Raw genomic sequence first — 21064 nt, forward strand, 5'->3', positions numbered from 1 at the left:
TCGGCTCAGCCTCAAATGAGCACCTGGTGCGGTGTGTAAACATCGCCGCTCGGGAGACAAAAGGCGACCGGGCGTGGTGCTGGTCACCCACCCCCTCGTGTGCCTCGCCGGCCGTCAAAGGCGCTCGCTAACAGCACTTGCCCCGACAGTCTGTGAAGGCTACACTTGGGGACCTGTTTCTTTTGTGTAGTGGTTCGTGGTTAATCACGGTGATCGCTAACAGCGCTTACCCCAGCCTGAGACCATCAACTTAATACACTTGAGTACCCTGGTAAATGTTCGGATTCGAATCCAGGTCAATGTAGGCCTCTGACCTCTCAATAATCAACATGAGTATAATTATATTCAAGTATACCGACGTGTGTTTAACTGTTTAAATACACTGTAGGTGAGCAGAACCCTCCTGGAGTGCATTCTCAGATTGGATGAATAACCGCGAAGATTAAAATTTAAATGACATGTATATTCAAGTAGGCATATAATAACATATTAATATATATGATATATGCAGTTATTAGCTACACCGAAAGCAAAAAAGTGCAAGGGTGGAGCGACGCATGCTTGGAATGACGCCGAGAGACGGGAAGGGGAACGTGCGGAGGGGACTCCCATTTCATTCCGCGGTGGCGAGGAGGTGCAATCTCCCTCGCCTGGTACCCATGGGTTCGATCCCGGACCCTGACGATGCCTGTTGTATATTTCAGAGTCCGTGTGTTCTCTCGCTCCCCGTCGTGGTCGCGTTCATTTTTCTCCGAGTCGTCCGGTTTCCGCCCTCCACATTTAGAATCAACGTGCGGTTAGATGATTTGGCTGCTACTATGAATCCCCAAACATGATGATATTGATAAGCCACTTCGATGATCTACCACGCGTGGCCAGGTCGCCTCTGAACAAGAGCTCACAACTCGGTGTCCTTTACCTGGTAAAAGAAAAATAATCTAGTTTAGTTTATTCCTTGCTCGTGCCAACCAACCACGCTACTTCACCGCTTACTGCTACATTCATTATCCGACCGCCTGTCGCCGGAATTGAACCGTGAATCGGCGGCTGATCTTCGGTCGTTCTCGAAATGTTCCCGCATTGTTGTTCGCAGTTTCTCAGTTGGGTCCGCTGGGACACAGTAACCAGAGTCGGGGCGAGCGGGGTTCATTGCTATCGGCAATCAGCGCCACCCGGTTCATCCGTGACCTGTTCGGAGTGGCGTCGGTTGGTATCGCCTGTGCACGTGTGAGTTAGCTGCCCAGCACAGCTCCGGGCGATTCGTCCAGATTTCACCCCGGGCCCTTAGGAGCGGACGCTGCGTACACAACTGACGCTGCTGGGAGGGCGTTGTCGATATGAATGGATGATGGTGGCCACTTCACGAACAGACTTGTCGAGGCAAGCGCTGTCAAGGCCCGCATGACACACGAGGGGTGTTGGTGGCTAGTGGGGAGCGATAGTGCAGCGGTTAGCGAGCTGCGCTACGAACCCGGTGACCCGGGTTCCATTCCCGCTCACGGCCAACACCAAATGAGTGCCTGGTGCGACGTGGGGAGACAAAGGCGATCGGGCGTGGTGTTGGCCACACACCCCCCTCGTGTGCTGTGCCAGCCATCAAAGGTGCTCGCTAACAGCACTTGTCCCCGTAGTCTTTTAAGGCTATACGGGGGATCTTTGTTTTTGCCTTTGTGGGTGGCCAGCACCCCGCTGTTGATGTATTGCACACCGCATCACGTGTGCACCTATGGTGAGACCTGGGACCAGTTAAAATATATTTATTGGTCGGAAGCGGGAATCGAACTTCAGGAAAGCCGCCGCCGAGTTCGCCACGCAGTGGGCTAACCACTGCGCCACCCACCGCTCACCCACTGCAACCACGTACGACAAACTCACACATATCCACAACGTTTCACTATTACTTTGAAAAAAGATTATCTACGATAATAGGGTTTCCCCTTTTTTCTGGCAAAAAACAGCTGTGTTAGGATGTTAAGACACCATACTAAAACCTTTTTTTTTACCAGAAATCATGTTTGCTTTTAACCACAATGCTTGTGGTCAGAATGCAAACAAAAAACATACTCTGATAATTAATGCATTGCCCTTGAAACTGATTGGTCCACACCAGGGACAGCTTTCTTTTGACCCTCGTCTCAACGGTGTTAGACCAGAGGACACTAAAAGGGCAATGCATTAATTATCAGAGTATGTTTTTTGTTTGCATTCTGACCACAAGCATTGTCGTTAATGCAGACATGATTCTTTATAAAAAGGTTTCAGTTTGGTGCCTTAACATCTTAACACAGCTGTTTTTTGCCAGAAAAAAAGGGAAAACCTATTATCATATTTTTGTACTGGCAAAGGAGGTCCCATGATAAAGATTATCTACGTCACATTGGGGAAATGCGTACACAAAATACAAATATCCCCCTGAAAGTCTTCACAGACTGTTTGGGCAAGTGCTGTTAGCGAGCACCTATGAAAGCCGACACGGCCACACGAGAGGATGGGGTGGACAGCACCACGCCCGACCGCCTTTATCTTTCTCGTGGCGATGTTTTTACACACCGTACCAGCTACTTATTTGAGGCTGAGTCGACCTATGGGCGGCCTAGGGCCGGTTAAGATAATTAATCGTCACTCTGTTGGTGGCCGTGAGCGAGAATCAAACTCTGGTCGCCGGGGTTGCAGCGCAGAGCGCTATCGTGGAGGAATCCGATGAGCTATGAAGCTTTTTCAACAGACGTCCAGCTACAACTACCTCTCCCCACACTTGCGTACAACGACAGCCACCATTCGCCACTAAGTGGCGGTGACGTCACCACTGCGCTTGTGCCAGGCGATGTGCACGTTGAGGCCACGTGAAGTGTCGAACGCCCGCTGGCAGGAGGTCACGGGGCAGACCCAGCAGGTGCCGTGGATCCACCTCCTGAGACGACTGGCCGATGCACCACCTGTGCCCCCTACTGTGCCAACTTGCTGTGCTTTAGCCACCCGGCGCTCCGCTCGTTGTTGTGAGCGTCGCTCCTCTGCCCTCCGTTGTTGCTGGAGGGCGACTGCCTCCAACTGCCCAGCAGCAGCGTTCTTCACGAGCCTCCCCACACTTGCTTGCACACTCACACCAACAACGCATTGCTCAGGGCGGCTGGTGCCCATGCTGTCCGTGGATACGATGAGTAGTAGGAGTAAGCAGCATTTGCCACACGAGGTGGTAACCGTTAACCACACACCCACCCAGCCCTGGCCCACGGGATGGAGTCCCCGTATCCTCGGACACGCGTTGTTCGAGATGAAGAATTCGGGGCGCCCTTTCATAACAGCGCTGGAACGCGAGCGATGGAGCGAGCGATGGAGCGAGCGAGCGCCCGCACGGACGGGCGGGCGGGCATTCGAGCGTATTTAATGAGCGTGGCGTGAAAGTTTGGTATTAAAACTCATTTGCAGGGATTAACATTGCAGTTGGGATTTAGGTTTGCGAAGCGCTTACTGTGCGTATCTTTACGAGAGTCGAGCTTAGTTCAACTTGGGGGGCGGGGGGGGGGCTAGGGGGGTTTGTCGGGTTTTTAAAATTCTGTTTGCTCATCGTGATCCCGTCATAGGAACGTAGAATTTCCACCACGCTCGTTTTGAGCCAGAATGAACTCTGATTTTGTGTGTACAGATATAAAAAGCAACTATGTGTGGAGTGGAGGGCAGGTGACTTGGTTAACGCACTGCGCTAATTAACTTGGAGACGTGATTTCGATTCCCAGCCACGACTATCATCAGTGGCGTAGCGAGTGATATCCGAACCGGTCCTGGGTCCCCCTCCCCTTCATGAAGAAGAGATTTTTGTTTGTAATCGAAGTTGTCCTCGTGGAACGGCGCAGGACCAACAGCCTAACCACACAAACCTGATAGGCTTGCCACCCGTCCTGGTTTTCCCAGGAACATCCTCCTGTTGAGGTATGCCTCCTGGAAAACCCGTAAGTCCCCCCGGGACGTTAAAGGGCGCCACGGTGGCTAGGAGATGTTAACTACCTTGCTTGGGTATACAGGAGGCCATGGGTTTGATCCCGATCCAGACCCTGACGCCTGCTGTATATTTGTAGTTTGCATGTCTCTCCCCGTGGTCGCGTGGATTTTTCTCCGGGTCCTCTGGTTTCCCCCCTCCACATTTATAAACATTCTAGATTTGAAGCTTTCGTGACTGCAATGATTCATATTCTTAGGTTTTTTCGGTAAATTCACGTAAAGTTACCGAAAAAAACCTAAGAATATTTATAAACATGTGTTTATAATATTTAGCTGCTATAAATGTACACGTAATAAGCCACTTTATTGAACTATCTTTTGTGGCAAGGTCGCTTCTGAAATAGAGCTATATAGCTCAGTGGGCCTTACCTGGTAAAATAAAAAATAGTTTAGTTTTAAGTTATTTCAGTGTCCTGGGATGTTTTTTTTATCATCTCTCTAAGAAACTGATAAATACACCACTCAGAAGATCTTTTTTTAATTTAACATGCAGATTTCAACTCTTGTGACGTTGTCAGATATTCTTCCTCTCATTGTGTTCCCGTTGTTGTACCTGAGGTGGCAATAGCCTTCGTGTCGCTACGGGAGCTATCTCTGTTGTGCATTGGCTCAAGCGTGCCTGGCTGCTGATGAGACACTGAATGTCGAAGCCGGTACAGAGTTTTGCTTGTGTGAAACCATTTGCTGCCGAAATGATGTATTCCCTTCTTAGAAGACCGTGTGGCTGATCGAATGTAAAAAAAACCCCCACTTGAATTATTGTTTTACCATGAGGATAAACAGATATGTGACGGAGGCGTAATTGTCCGCCCATCTGTATTTGTTCGTGTGTTGGGTTGTATGTTTGTGCGAACACAGACCCCCTCGATGGATGAATGGATTCGTGATCCCTCTGCGAGGCCAACAACGCAACGTGACCCCTGGGCTGGAGCACACGGAGTGACACAACCCCCGGGCTTAGCGTGAAATCTCCGTGGCGCGCAGCTTCACAGGGAGAGTTGGCAACGCACCCGGGGCCAAACGCACCCGTGGCCAAGCCCGATTAAATAAAACACAGAGGCAGACACAAAAGACAAAGATCCCCCGTATAGCCTTAACAGGCTGTTGGGGCAAGTGCTGTCAGCGAGCACCTATGAAGGCCGGCACTGTGGCACACGAGGGGGTGGGTGGCCAACACCACGCCCAGCCGCCTTTGTCTCTCTAGTGGTGATGTGTACACATCGCACCGAGGGGAGGCCCAGGACCGGTTCAGATAATCGTCAATGGTGTTGGCCGTGAGCGGGAATCGAACATGAGTGGCCGGTTTCGTAGCGCAGTGCGCTAACTCTCCGCATGAATCGTGTACATACAAAGACAAATATCTTCCGTGTAGCTTACACAGGTTGTCGGGGCAAGTGTTGTTAGCGAGCACCTATTAAGGCCGGCACAGCACTTGGGTAGTGGCCAGACCCATGCACGGCCACGTGTCTCCTCAGTTTCTGATGTTTTATCCCACCGTATGTATACCAACACACACAAGAACATACCATCACACACATCATATACTTTCCCCGAAAATGTATAGTCCAATGTTTGAGAGAGAAAACACACGTATCATGTGTAAAATTGTTCCATACCAAACATGTTCAATCATATGAAGTAATAGAGCCATTTATTTCCTCACAACATGCTCACTTATTCAATTACGCGAGTTACAAATTACTTATTAATTTAAACATAGTGCAATTAATTGGGCTGAAGCACCGACCCACTCAGTTGGTAAGTTTACGCAATTACCTCTCTCGCAATGCCATTTTTTTAAATTCCATTACGCAATCTACTCTGCCGTCATTTCCACTTTGGCAACCGTTAAAGATGTATTGCTCTCATAATGGGACCTTCACTAAGCAGTGATCTATGGCCCATCGGAATTTTTCAGGAATTTGAAACATAATTTACCTCAGCATATTTGGCCATCTCTTAAATAAAAATTGCACGCATCACTTTGCCATCATTATTTTTCTTCTTCCTCTGTAAATTGTGATTTAGTATCCAAAAATAGATTTACCTTCAGCAGTTTGTTTCGAAATCAACTTGAAATATATTTTCCAGAAAATCTAAAATTAAATGATAGAATTTGATAAAGAGATACACTGATTATTAAAATTATGGATATATTTTCTACGAACGACCATTGTCTCTAATGGTGCCTATTATATATTATTTACTTTAAGGCCACAGTGCTATTGACGAATGTTTAGAGTTTCCCATGATTTGTATTTGTGCACCACTGACAAGGCAATATCACCAATAAATGTGTTTTCAAATTCTGTTTGTTGGTGGGAACTTGTCACCAAGATGGCGGCAAGTGATCACAAAGATGGCCGACAGTGAAATCCAAGATGGCGGCAAGTGATCGCCAAAATGGCCGACAGTGAGATCCAAGATGGTGACAGATGATCACCAAGATTTCCGACGGTGAGATCCAAAATGGCGGCAAGTGATCACCAAGATGGCCGATGGTGAGATCCAAGATGGCGGGCACTTTGTGAAAATAAATCTCATTCATGGGCAGCAACAGCAGGGGTCTACAGATTCACCTCCTGGTGATCCGATTCTTTGTTTCAATTAAGGAAGTTAATTCAATAAAATATTATTTTTGTTTTGTTTTCCATGTCATTTGTATTGTCTATTTTTGTTAATCTCGTTTGTAGAATATTTTAAAATATTACGTAGAAAAGTAAAATTCACTTTGTAATCCATAATACAGGTTTTTTTGGGTTAGATCGCGTAAATATATAAATGTCGTTAAATCCGCCACCAGCCGACACAGCCAATTATTAAAGTTTGTCACGTAAAAAGAAACCTAGTCCAGCACACCGGTGTGCTAGAGAGTCAAGCCACAACATTTACAATCTGAGTACGACCTTTCGCCAGTAATTACAACTAGCGTCATCAGGCGACAGCCAGATTTGTGGAGAAGTCGACCAGTTTCGTTCCTTTAATAGCGGCGTAATAACCCAAAACACCTGTATTATTGATGATATTCGTCGCGAAAGCCTACGTGTTAAACTTCACTTTGTACTATTAACGTGAGCATACCATTTGCATTTAATGTGCATGACATGTAAATCACACTTATAAATCGATACTCGATTAAAACCGATGCAACGTTCCACAAGAGGTAAACAGCACAGAAGCTCGCTGTAGCCAACTTCATCGCTGGCTCCATTCCACTGCATGCGATTGTAAACTCCAAAAGTAAAAATAAAAGTGAAATGACAGAGGTGGCCCGGTGGTTAAGGGCTCAAAGATGCTGTGTTGGTACTGATGAGCTCTTCGGTTCGAATACGGATTCAGCCGCTAGTGATGGAACCGGGTTCTCAAGTGCTTTGATTTGAGACTCAGCCTGATCACCAAAGGAATGCACGGCGTGCCATCATGTTCACATTTCTTATCTTGTATAGATTTAGAGAGCGCCTTCGTCCGAGGCGCTTTACAATCGCTATAAAATTGTAACTAAGATGACAGCGGTTAAAAAAGAGTGTAGGCTTGTTAATTCAAGTGGTGGTGTCGCTATGGTGACAGGACAGGTGGCAGTGGTTAAGAAGGGGTTGGGGTAGTGATAGGTGTTGGGGTAATGATAATAGGGGTAGTGATAGGGTTACTGATATGGGTAGGGGAAGTGACAGGGGTAGTGATCGTAGCTGGCGGGGTTGGTGCAAGGGAGAGTAGCAGGAACAGGATAGCCAATGCAGAAGAGATGGGGGTTGTTTTCAGCGAGGCATGGAAGCAAATGATTGAGGACGATTGCTCTGCGTGTCGCAGTGGGAGATGGTTCCAGTGAAGGGGAGCAAGAAGGGAGGAGGGACGTGACTCGGCGCAGGGTGGCAAGCAAGGTAGAGAGAGGGTCGGTCGATATTGGGAGCTTAGAGGACGGCATGGGACAGTATAGTTAAGAAATTAGAGAAGCAAAATAAGGTGGGGCAAGACACAGAGCTAAGGTTGTGTTTTTCGGCACGGGTTTTATTTGAATCCGAGCGAGCCAGCTCTGCCGAGAGTGAACTTGCGAGACGACAGCGGGGAGAGAGTGATGGGGGTGGGAACGAGCGGCATGGCTAACGAGCGTGCTCGCGGTACAACCATTCCTCGCACCGGAGCTGATGTCAACTACGCTACGCCACTGGGATGAACCTTACCTTCCTCCTACTGAGACCCCTTTCCCTACCCTCGCCTCCCACCTTTCTTTCACCCCTCTCAATTGGACTGAACATCGCTAGATTTTTAGTTTGTTTAAGGAGGTCACACTGTTGGGTTTGTCAACTTGTCCTGGTTTTTCGCAGGATCGCGCCTCCTGTAAGCGATCATTTTTTTCTTGGGGAAATCTCTGAAATCTGCCCGGGACATTTTGGCAAATCAATACAAGTCCCGTTTTTTTTGGTCAGTTACGCGTGGGTTATCCTTTCTCATTCTCGTGGCACGTGACATTTTCTGTTGTTGTTATTGCTTTTGCCGTATCCCAGAGGTGGAAACCCTATTGGGGGGGGGGGCGGTCCCACACGGACTCTTACGGCAGCTTCCATTGCTTGCCGGTCAACGGCTCGCGCTTGACCGACAGCGCGATCAGCTGCTGCGCCGCGTAGTAAGTCGCGTGCGTGACCAAGGCCGCGTGGGGCACCGCGAAGCGAAACCGGTTCGTGGCCAGCGTCAGATCCGACGCCACAAAAAGCGCCGCGCCCAAAGCGCCGCTCAGCTCGCAGGCCCCCCAGCCGGGCCCCCCGAAAAGCCGAGCCAAGGCCCGCCACGCCATGGTGAAGATGAGCAAGCTGTACGCCAAGATGGCCGGCGCGAGCACGGCGTCGTCGCTCACGCCCGGGTAGAGGAAGGCGAAGGCGGCGAGGGCGCAGGAGAGCAGCACGAGGCCCAGGACGAGGTGGTCGCCGCGCAGACCGAACGCTTTGATGTAGCAGCAGTGGGCCAGGCCGAACGCCACCACTCCGTGCAGGAAGTAGGTGTCCTTGTAGAAGAGGCACACGTCACCTGCGGGAGCGCAAGGCAAAGAGCGGCGAACGTGGACGCAGCGATTAGATTCTCTCCCACGTGCTCGTCCGATTGTGACGTCGTAGAACCGAGAAAGGGCATCAGGAGCTGTGCAGCGCAACGGTCGAAACACGGCGGAGTGGATGCAACGGTTCATTTTCTTCACGATCATGATGATCATCATCAGCCATGGTCTATCCACTGCTGGGCGGACGCCTCTCCAAGCCACCATCTCTCAAGGACTCGCGATACGACAATCCGCCTGGCACCTGCACACGAGCCGGATGTCATCGCTCCATCTCGGCGGTGCTTGCCGCCTCCTTCGCCTGCCAACTCAACCACTGCCAATGACCCCTTCCTGCGACGGGTCCAGCCCAAGCGCGCTAAACAGGCAAAACGTCTCTCTAATTCGCGTGTCTTCGCTTATCCCTGCTCCTCTACCTCAGCGTAATTTAAATCTGGACCCCTCTCCATTTCTCCATGCACACTTTTCATCTTTCCCATATGAACCCCCACGCATGAATTCGATGTTTCTTATCCGTTAGCCAGGGCCGGCAAATCCACTCCGCTGCGCGGACATCTGTCATGCAGAGATTGTGTCGACCTCGCCCTCTACCGGTGCGTGGCGCCTGCTGCAGCCAACACGCAGAATGCTGTTTCCTACGTTGCAATTTACGCAGGAGGATTACAACGCCACACGAGAGGTGAGCTCACGGGCTCGTCGTGGCCACGTATCGAGAGCTGAGCCAGTAGCAGAGGTCGCAATCGGGTACCCGATACCCGTACCCTTCCCGATACCCGGCCGGGTACGGGTAGCCGGGTATCGGGTAGGGTACGGGTACCCGATTGCCACCCTGGTGCGGCCGGGTACGGGCAAGGAATCAAAACCCGTTTGCGACCTCTGGCCAGTAGTAGCAGCTAGAATGTCAGTCCACGCGACCCGCCACGCTCCGTGTTTTCGGACGTACCTATGTACTCCCAATTCAAACTCTGTACAAATCAACTCGTCCCACGCTGCACGCGCTCGATGGTTGTTCCGCGTGATACAGGCAGCGCTAATACTGGTAGGAACCTCCTGGTTACACCAGCCCACAGGGGATTATTGTGTCCGTCCGTTCGTCGTGCATCCAAAAATTGGAGGGGTGGGGCTGGGTGGAGAGGGGAGGGTGGGGAGGGTGGGGCTGGGTGGGGGGTGGGAGGGGTGGGGCTGAGTGGGGAGGGGCTGGTCACCCCGTGGTGCCCTTATAAAACTCAACGTTTAACCTACTCACGCCGGCTTGTGCCCGCCCTCACAGTCGGGCATATTTGCGGAATACACCACGCCGCCGTTGACCCTGGCCATTGACCGAGCAACCCAACGTTCCTACCAGCTCCCTCCGCAGGAATGTGTTTGCTTATTTCCGTCACGTGGGACGTGATAAACAATCATCGGGTGCGAGCAGCGTGGAAGGCTTTAATTTGTATTTGACTTGGGAGAAAAAATGGTAACCGCGAAAAGAGAGAGGGTGGTGGTTCGCGCCGGCTGGCGCTTTGGAAAGCCTCACCTAAGATCCAGGGTGCTAACAGCGTATCTGTCATGATTTTGAATGCATATTGGCCAGATCAGGGGTCGGCAACCTTCGGCTCCGGAGCCGCATGCGGCTCTTCAAGGCATGCGGCTATTCAAGGTATGCGGGTCTTCAAGGCATACTTCGTGTCGTTATTTGCATGCATTGCGGCTCTTCAAATATTGAATTTGTTTGACTCAATTCGAAAAAATGGCTCTTCGAGTTATTTTTGTTGCCGACACCTGGGCTGTTCGATATGAGCTCAGTGCAGGTCGCCCTTGCAAAATAAGTAAATGTGTCTGGATAGGTTTGTATCATCTGATTTAAATAAAGGATAACGTTTCAAGTGTATAAATTAGTTTTTTTTTTAATTAACCGGACAGGAGAAGTCTCATTTTGAATGGTGACTTGTGTCAGCAACATCACAAAAGCTAAACAAAACTTTAAAAAGATAAAGTACATTAATGCAGTAGGGGGGGGGGGGGGTCACACAGAAGAGCTGGCTGGAGTCTTCACAAGGATTTTCAACCTGTCTCTGGAACAGTCCACCGTACCAACCTGCCTAAAGTCCTCCACCATAGTCCCGCTGCCCAAAAAAACCCACATTTGCAGCTACAACGACTACCGGCCAGTAGCACTCACGCCAGTGATGATGAAGTGCTTTGAAAAACTGGTCCGGAGTCACATCATAGGAAGCTTGCCCCGAAACCTTGACCCCCACCAGTTTGCCTACAGAGCGAACCGATCCACGGAGGACGCCGTGGCCACAGCACTACATGCTGCACTGTCACACCTGGAGCAGCAGGGGAGCTATGTGCGGATGCTCTTCGTGGATTACAGTTCTGCGTTCAACACCATCCTCCCACACAAACTGGTGGAAAAACTGGGCGACCTGGGGATTCCACATCCCACCTGCATGTGGATATATAGTTTCCTCTCGGGCCGCAGACAGAGGGTCAGAGTGGGCCGTCATACATCCACAGCCCTGAGCCTCAGTACCGGCTCCCCCCAGGGCTGTGTACTGAGCCCCCTGCTCTACTCCCTCTGCACACATGACTGTGCTGCCGTCCACCATAGCAACACCATTGTGAAGTTTGTTGATGACACCACAGTGGTGGGGCTCATCTCTGGGGGGGATGAGTCTGCCTACAGGGACGAGGTGGAGCGGCTGACAGCATACTGCAGGGGCAACAACCTGCTCCTTAACACCGCAAAGACCAAGGAGCTCATAATAGACTACAGGAGAAAGAAAACGGACACTCCACCACTAATCATCAGCGGGGACTGTGTGGAGAGGGTGGCAGACTTCTGCTTCCTGGGAGTCCACATTGGGGAGGGCCTGACCTGGAGCGCCAACAGCACTGAGCTTCTGAAAAAGGCCCAGCAGAGACTTTACTTCCTGAGAATTCTCAGGAATAATAACATCACACAGAAACTGCTGGTGTCCTTTTACCGAGCCTCCATCGAGAGCATTCTTACATACTGCATCTGTGTATGGTACACCAGCTGTACAGTGGCTCAGAGGAAAGCGCTCCAGAGGGTCATCAACACAGCCCAAAAGATCGCCGGCTGCCATCTCCCCACACTGGAAGAACTACACAGTTCACGTTGCATCAAAAAAGCACAGAACATTATAAAGGACTCTTCTCACCCTGGACACTCACTGTTTGAGCTGTTGCCATCAGGCAGACGATTCAGATCAGTCAAAACAAGGACAAACAGATTCAAACAGAGCTTTTATCCTACAGCGATCACCACACTCAATAATGCTAATTAATTATTAAGTAATAGTGTTTACAATTGATTGTGAAATAGAGATGTGCAATGACAAAATGTAACCTTATGTGGGTATGTGGGTATACTTGGGCTGTTTTTATATATAGTATAAATTGATTATCTTTCATTTAATTTTATTTTTATTTTCTTGTTTTATTTAATTTAAATTTATGAATGATGCCCTGACTGGTGAGCATTTAAAATTTCGTTGTACTGGTGACAATGACAATAAACGAGCTATCTATCTTAGAGGGCCCTATAACGGTCTTGGGTTTTTTGTTGGGGGACCCATGATACTAAATAATGGGGGGCCCACGATACTAAATAATGGGGGGCACACAAGGCATTCTGCACGGGGCCTCCATCGTCAACCACGGGGCACTGCCAGTGGCTCGGAGATGTGAACTACCTCGCCTGGTGCACAGGAGGCCCTGGGATCAACCCCGACGCCTCCTCCCCGTGGTCACGTGAAATCTTCTCCGGATCCTCCAGGTTTTCCCTCCACATTGAGAATCAACGTCACACGAGTCTTTGGCTGCTATACATTGCGATAAGCTACACGATAAGCTACTTCGTTGAGCCATCGTTTGTAACCAGGTCATTTCTGAAAAAGACCTTACTAGCTCAGTGGGCCTTACCTAGTCAAATAGCAAAATTTTGTTTGTTCAAACAGACTCCATAAAACATGTTTTTGGGTTAGATCACGTAAATATAAATATGTCATTAAACCCGCCACCACCCGGCGCAGCCAATTAGTACGGTGTGTCACGTAAATAGAACATGCCAAATCCGAGTAATCAGATTGTAAATGTTGTGGATATGCTCTCCAACACAGCGGTGTGCTGTACTAGGAACGAATTGACAATGTTCTGTTTACGTAACAAACCTTTCTAATTGGCGGGTTTAACGACGCATTTATATTTACGTGATCTAAGGGGCCGTCCATAAATGACGTCACGCGATTTTGGACGATTTTTGACCCCCCCCCCTTCGTCACACGGCGTCACAAAAGTCAGACCCCCCCCCTCAAATATGACGTCACAAAGCTCTGCCCCCCCCCCCCCCAAATAAAACATGCTTCGAATTGCTTTAAACTATTGTCATTGTAGTACGTATTTAATGTGGCGCTGCACTCTGATGTTGTCGGAGAAAACATTTATTAAAAAGTCTAATTAAGTAGAACGTGTTTTCTATATTTATTTAAAGTTGCACATTTCGATGTCACCTCACATTTCTCAACCCCCCCCCTCGTCACACATCGTCACAAATGTCTGACCCCCCCCCCCCCCTAGGTGCGTGACGTCATTTATGGACGGCCCCTAACCCAAAAAACCCTTTAAATAGCCTGGCTTGCCTATTTGAGGTTGAAGAGAGAGAGAAGCAGACGGCCACTCTGTGGTGCCGCGGTCAGGCCAGAGGAGGGAGCTGTGGGCGCAGTTTGACGGCACCAGACTTAACAGTTTGTCTCGACATTTGTTTAATCGCCACGGTTTGGTGGCCCAGCGCACGAGAATAACACGCTGTATAACTGCGTTCGGCCATTTGTCAATCCACTGCTCGGTGTTAGCCTCCCCACGCCGTGTGTGTCGTGAGGGTTGTTTGACCATACTTCCCCAATGCCAATATTTAGACACCACTGAGTCGATCTATGGGAGGCCTAGGACTGATATGAGCTCTGGCCGATATACTGAGACATCTCGTGCCTCTCCACACGCACGCGTCTCTGTGTTGCCGTACGTGTATGTATTTCACCGCTTTAACAGCACTTGCCCCAAATAGCCTGTGTAGGCTTCGGAGATATGTTTTTGTATCCGTGTGTAAGTGTGTGTGGTCTGGATAAGCAGATGTGGTCGGTGATGAAGATTTACAACCAACTCCTGCCACTGATTCTGTGTCGAGAAAATAATGTATGTGGCCCAAGTCCCCACAGATTCAGCGGACTTAAATTATTAGCATCCCATTGTCCTTAGTGAGCGACTGACGCTGTGGGTGGTCGCTGGGTCGGGGTCAGGGTTAGGGTTCAGGTTCCTCTTCGTTCCAAAAGCAAAATAACTCACATCACGTACGTATGTATGTTGAACTTCTTTCGCGCCGTACGTAGTCAACCATGCTCATCGGAGGAATGGCCGAACATATTGGCCGAGTGACCAATTTACAAGGTATATCCAGGGCTTAATTGCTCACTAACTTGTCGGCTGGAGGAGGTGACTAGTAGACCACAGCCAGAGCGAGGGGCATACTGGATGTGGTGTGTCAGGGAGCAGAAATATGTTCTGGGTCACTTGCCAGGACAGACGAACCTAAAATGAAGCCCCTGGGTATGACCCGAAATTACTTAAAGACAACGGCCATTAACACCGAAGCAGCATCAATTCTTACTGGAACAAACATATCTTATGAGAAATGAGAAAATTAATAATAATTGGAAAGCGGTAAGAGCCAGTGTATGTATGTAGAACTTCTTTCGCACCGTACATAGCCAACCGTGCTAGTCGGAGTTGTGGGCGGAAGGCCAACAAACTAAACACAAAAAGCAAATTAAAGCAATGTTTTTATAATACAGTAATCACATTCTGCTTAAATGAACGCCTTGGTTTGCCTCGCTCCCGGTGCGAATGCAGCAAATGGTGATCGGCAAAGAAGTCAGCCTAACTCAAGAGGCGTTGTTTTGATCTGCGTAAAATGAATGTCGAAATCGAATCACCATCCATTACATCGCCCTTTCTGGTTTCATCTTAACCAACTCACCCCAAGTTAGCGGCAGTAATGTGAGAGGAGAAGGGAGTGGGGAGGACATAATAAAAAATGGCAAAAAGCCCTTCGAGTGGATATTTGGAGGGGAGTGGAAATCTGTCGAGATTTCCATGCGCTGACAAATGGATGTGTGATACATCACATTTAAGCCTGCCGGAGTTGATTTGGGAATGTATTTCATAACGATATTCGTTATCACCGCCCTTATTAACGCATTACATTCTACATTCGAGATGTCGGACTTTTACGTGGTGCAATGGCCAGGACACGATGTACAGTACTTGCAATCCAGAGGTCGCAGATTCGAGTCGATTTCCATGGCGCAACAGATTCTAAAATGCACGGGAAGTTTTATAAATCCACCCCTCCATTGCTGGCTGTAAACATGGTGAGATTTGTCACGCCCAAAGATCCCGCGGGGCTTGATAGTTTAAGCCGAATCAAACTCGACACATTCGTCAATAGCACTGACATTAAGAGAAAGCATATATCTTCTTGGTTCTTTCGGTAAAGTCACGTAGAAGGGAAATAATAAAATAATAAAAGAAAACATATATTATTTTATTACATTATTATATTATTTTATGATATTATTTTATTACATTATTTTATTTTATTATTTTATTATATTATTTTATTAGGTTTTATTTTTATTATTTTATTATTTCCCTTCTACGTGACTTTACCGAAAGAACCAAGAAGATGAATCCCTGCAGTCACGAAAGCTTTAAATCGAAAAGAAAGCATATACAGTATAACCAGCGATGTTGAGGTCAACGAGCCTTCTTTCTAGCACATGAACAGACATCGAAGAGATAGAGTTAATAAGGGCCGGAGACTAGCTTAACACCATGGGGCCTGATGAGAATCCTATTTTTAAAAATAATTGACGACAAGTTTTGAATTGGCTATACTAGTAGTAGCTATTGCCTACCGTGTACAAGTTAAATTTAGATTACAATCTAATTTGGATTGTATTCTAACATTAACTTTTATATTCTAACTTTGACTGTAAATGAGTTTATAACAATTATTAAATATTGCTTGCAGAGTGCATTGTGGGAACGTTTGTTGTTGGGGGTGCAATCCTGGGCCCAATTAACCACCATTTTACTAAAATGAAATGAATGAATTTGCCTGCCATGCATTTCTGAGGCAGAGATAAAATGTCGAGTATAACTATGAAAGTAACATAAATAAAATAAAACTACAACATGGTTTAAGGTTTGTCTCAGACTGAATAATTAAGTTTTGTTTTCAGTGAAGGTGAGGCATTAATTCAGTCCTGCCTGAATGGTATTCAGGTTGAATAATTATAGGCGGTGTTCTGTCCTCTTTCTGGCTTAATTTCCACCAGAGATCAAGGCAAGGGCATGCACCGACATGTCTCCAAAATTAGCTGACAGAAGATGTTCGGTATTTTTTAAAGCTGAAATCACGAGGCCCATTAGTTGAACTAGACAGCAGTTTGCTACCACCCTAAATATCTACTTCTACTCCTCCCCCTACAAAGAAAAAACATTGAATTCACTTCCTTTCCCAGAACCATCCCACCACCACCATCTTCCACACCCACTAACAACACCACTACCAGCATCCTGACCACCCGCTCCTCCACACCCACCACATACCACCGCCACTGCCACCACCAGAACTATCCACACCACCACACGTGGGGCTTTATTGTAGCAGCCAAGTAATCTAAACTAAAACGCGTGTTCATTCTAAATGTGGCGAAAAATCCACCCGAACCACCACGGAGAGAAAGAGAGAAAACACACGGATTCTAGATATACAGCGGGCATCGTCAGGGTCCCGGGATCGAAACCCACGACCTCCAGCATAGCAGGCGAGGGAGATAACATCTCGCCAAATTAAATCGTGTCGATACGCGTGTCAGGAAAGAGGGGGCACCCATGCGAGAACTCACGTGTGCGGGGAGGGTGGTAAAGGCAGCGGGCAACGCTCCAACCCACACAGATGGAACAGGTGGAGATTAGTCCACATTTTGCTGGACCACCTTCTCCTAGCAAGCCAGGCTTCGGGACTTTGAAGCCCACGGGAATGGGGTTTCACAACATTTGCTCCATGCAGTCTCAGAGGAGCTGTTGCAGTTTCTCAATTGTCTATTATTTCTAAATATTTTGCTTGTTGCTGCTGCTGCTGCTGATTATTATAGTTATGATATAAACACAAGTGCTCCTCCGGTCGCAATCAAATGCTAATATATTTAAACCCATGGGATATAACATGAGCTGGTCGTTTGCGTTTCTAACATCCCGGAGTGACTCATACAGTACACGAGAATAAAAGAGGGACTCATTAGAAGGCTGTTTAAAACGTGAGTGTTCTGGTAAACATAAAAGGCCAGGATGCGAGACATGTCCTGTTTAAAATGATTAAACATCCGAATTGAAGGATGACTAATTTAGTAGGCTTGGTGGTGCACGCTTGTGATCCATTCACATAGGGACCTGGACACAGGGACACGGGGACACTAGACAGTATTATTGGCCTATCAGGATAAGCGCGACTGCCTTTCTCCTGGCTAAACGGTGGCAGCCCTCGGGTTGAACCTTTTTAGTATCTGAATGGGAGACTCCCCGGGAAAATTAAGATAGTTTAAGGCTTGGACTGATTGATGCACGTGGGAATGCGGTACAGAAATCGATTATGGAATCAATCTGTTCAGACATTTGAAAGCGTATTTTGCCATCGCATGCGTGCCGGGTATGTATGGGAACTCTTCTTTGTCACGCACGAAGCCGGTCAGTCCCTTTCAAGATGCCCCCAAGATAAACTGGATGAGGAAGTGATGACACCGACTGATAAGCCAGCGCAACACGTGACAAAGACGGTGTAGAGCAGGCACAAGAGTGGAGAGAAGCAGAGTGTTTATCTATCCTGGAGGAATTCGATGAGCCCTGAAGCTCTTTTTCACAGATGTCCCAGTATAGGGGTGGGTCGGAAAGTGAGATCTGATAGCTGAGGCATCCGTGGCACCAGTGTTCAAGTTGTCAATTTCCAGCAGAGGGATGACTAAAAAGGTTTTTACTCACCCACACTGAGCATCGTGGTGAAGTATGGTGAAGATTATCTCGATGGCCAACAAGTATGTGAGGTTAAGTTCGTCCAATGATCGATTGACAAGTGACTGAAAATAACGATACAGTATCTGCTACAGGTGAAAGCGCAATGAATGTAATCACATCGGCCGCTGAATGCCTAACAAAGGTATTGTAATTCTATTCAGAATTTATATGGCCTGATTACAAGAGTACAAAAAAGAAGAGCTGAACACATAACCGGTGATCGTGCCCGAATATGTGATATGCACTTTGAAGTCCAGTACTGTAATGATGATAATGCATTTCACCTTCAGAAAGCTCACTGAGTCTCAAGACCCTTTGACAGGAGGGTTCTGCCACATTGGGATGTTTGGCCAATCCCAATTACGAGAATTTGGCTTCTTGTGGGAGAACCCTTCCCTCCCGCCCCGCCAACGTATAACAGCGGGTAACACTCTAAGCTCCGCACAGATAGATTCAAGAATCCATTGCTGTACTTCCATCCACCCGGCCACCTCGCAGTCAGCCCCAACACTACAGCGCCTGCTATTCTCCAGCAGTCATTCCATTCAAGAACTCAACTAAACTTTTTATTTTTATTTTACCAGGTAAAGCCCACTGAGTTATATAAAACTATTTTTCACAAGCGACATGCCCACCACAAAAGTGGCTTAGCACCGGGGGGGCCTTGAAGAAAATACATGCAGCCACGGGGAGAGATACACCACAAACCCCAAATATACACGCTTTGGGGTTGGCATCGAACCCATGAACTCCTCTATACCAGGCGAGGGTAGTTAACATCTCGCCACCGCGGCGCCCTAAAGTATTGTACTAACCAGGCTCGACCCTGGTTTTATAATCACCCCCCCCCACCCACCCGTGGATTCCAAGTGAAAGAGCACTCCTCAGGAGGTAAAAATAACATTACAATTAAAATCCACGGAATTTGTTCCCATCAAATCTGACCCTGAGTCGTACCCCCTGACTACTTCGGCTAAAAGACAGATGATGGTTTGTTCAATAAAGGGCAGTACTATTATTATTATGGCATTGCCTGCATTTCTGATGTGTGGGCGCGACGCCTGGTATACAGGCGGTCATGGGTTCAATCCAGACCATGCCTGCTGCTGTATATGTGGCGTTTGCATGGCTCTCTCCCCGTGGTCGCGTGGATTTTTCTCTGAATCCTCTGGTTTTTCCCTCCACATTGAGAATCAACGTCATGCGTTTTTTGGCTGCGACGTTGAGCTATCATTTGTGGCCAGGTCGTTTCTGAAAAGAGCTATATAGCTCAGTGGGCCTTACCTGGTAAAGTAAAAATAGTTTAGTTTAGACTTAGCAGAACCACATCATTGCGTTAGCCCCCTGTCGTGTTATCATATACGTACATGTTTTAAAATGATTAGCCATTGAATGTAACCCCTTTATGAGGATGGACTTATTGAATTGTCACCGTTGAATTTCAACGAGTATACGTTTTTTTCCCAAAATTGCGTGAGCAAGCATGGTGTTTTCGCAAGCCGATGGAATTCGTTTGTAAAACATAGGTCTGGGCTATGGGATTCTACATAGAACGTGTGGGCAGATTTATAAGCGAGTAGGCAGGCTGGTATATAGGTGAATAGGTAGGCAGATATTTGGGTAGGCCAATGGATATACACATATGTGTGTAGAAGAGTAGGCATGTAGAAAGGTTGATGGACAGGTAGATATACAGGCATCAGATATATAGTTCAGTAGATATATTGAAAGCTATGTATGTGGGTCAGTAGGTATATTAATAGGCAGGCTGGCAGATAGGTATGTAGATGGACAGTTGGGTATGACAGGCGGGTGGGTATTTCAAAGTGAAAAGCGAAAGTTACAAATTTATCACGCACGCAATTTCCTTAGATCCTTAGAGGCTCGGGAAAACCACAGACGAGCGGGAAGCGAGCCAGAACCGGTACCAACAATTGCTCAAGGGGGGGTGGGGGCAGGTGTGTGGGTAGGTCAGTAGGTAGATGGACGGGGGGGGGCGTGTGGGCGTCTCGCTGACCCACGACGGAGGCGGCGAGTCCGAGGGCGACGCAGCGTCCTCCCGCGGGCCCCCCGCGCTGCCGGGCGAAGGGGATGAGCGCCAGCACGGGGAGACACTTGAGCAGGCAGCGCCACGCCACCAGGGGATCGTCCGGGAAGCCCCAGCCGAAGCGGACGACCAGGGACACGACGCAGGCGAGCAGCCACTGACGGAACACAAACACACAAACAAAGATCCCCCGTGTAGCCTTAACGGACCGTTGGGGCAAATGCCGTGAGCGAGCACCTATGAAGGCTGGCACGGCACACAAGGGGGTGGGTCGCCAGCACCACGCCCGGTCGCGTTTGTCTCCCGAGTGGCGGTGTTTACACACCGCACCAGGTAGGAATTTGAGGCTGGGTCGACCTAGCGGAGGTCTAGGACCAGTTCAGATAATCGTCACTGGTGTTGCCCATGAGCGGGAATCGAACTCAGGTGGCTGGATTTGTAGCGCAGCGTGCTAACCGCTAGACTACCGCTCCCCACACATACACACACACACGCGTGCACACACACACACACGCGCGTGCACACACACACGCCAAGCGGTGCGCGTGCACGTGAGGAAAAACAGCGCTTCCACGAGATTTTCGAGCCGTTGCCCACGTGGTGTCAGGAATTGTTGAATTTTTGTATTTGTTGTTTGCCACGGTTCGCTCCGCGTTGCTTGGAAGATTGTTGGGGAACTCCTCGCGCGACTGACGGGAGCTCTTCATCAGTCACTGAAATATGTACGTGCGTTGAACTTATTTCACAACGTACTTAGCCAACCGTGCTAATCGGAGGTGTTGGGGAAGGACAACAAACTAATCACAAAAAAGCAGTTTTAAGAAATTAGTTTT

The 21064-nt window shown here is 48.4% G+C and overlaps 1 protein-coding gene across 1 annotated transcript in view; it reads right to left on the bottom strand.

Annotated features, from left to right (window-relative positions):
• Window positions 1-5630: 5630 nt before the first annotated feature.
• Window positions 5631-21064, bottom strand: part of LOC133351463 (lysoplasmalogenase TMEM86B-like) — a 39793-nt gene continuing 24359 nt past the window's right edge. The window contains exons 2-3 of the mRNA XM_061566692.1: window positions 20202-20388; window positions 5631-9015 (exon numbers count right to left, since the gene is read on the bottom strand). Coding sequence (XP_061422676.1) covers window positions 8543-9015; window positions 20202-20388 — 660 coding nt within the window. The 3' untranslated portion in view covers window positions 5631-8542. The remainder of the gene's footprint in view (window positions 9016-20201; window positions 20389-21064) is intronic.

Source organism: Lethenteron reissneri, chromosome 37, assembly GCF_015708825.2.
Source record: "Lethenteron reissneri isolate LAM-NWPU_2019-01 chromosome 37, ASM1570882v1, whole genome shotgun sequence".
In the NCBI taxonomy this organism is placed as follows: Eukaryota; Metazoa; Chordata; class Hyperoartia; order Petromyzontiformes; family Petromyzontidae; genus Lethenteron; species Lethenteron reissneri.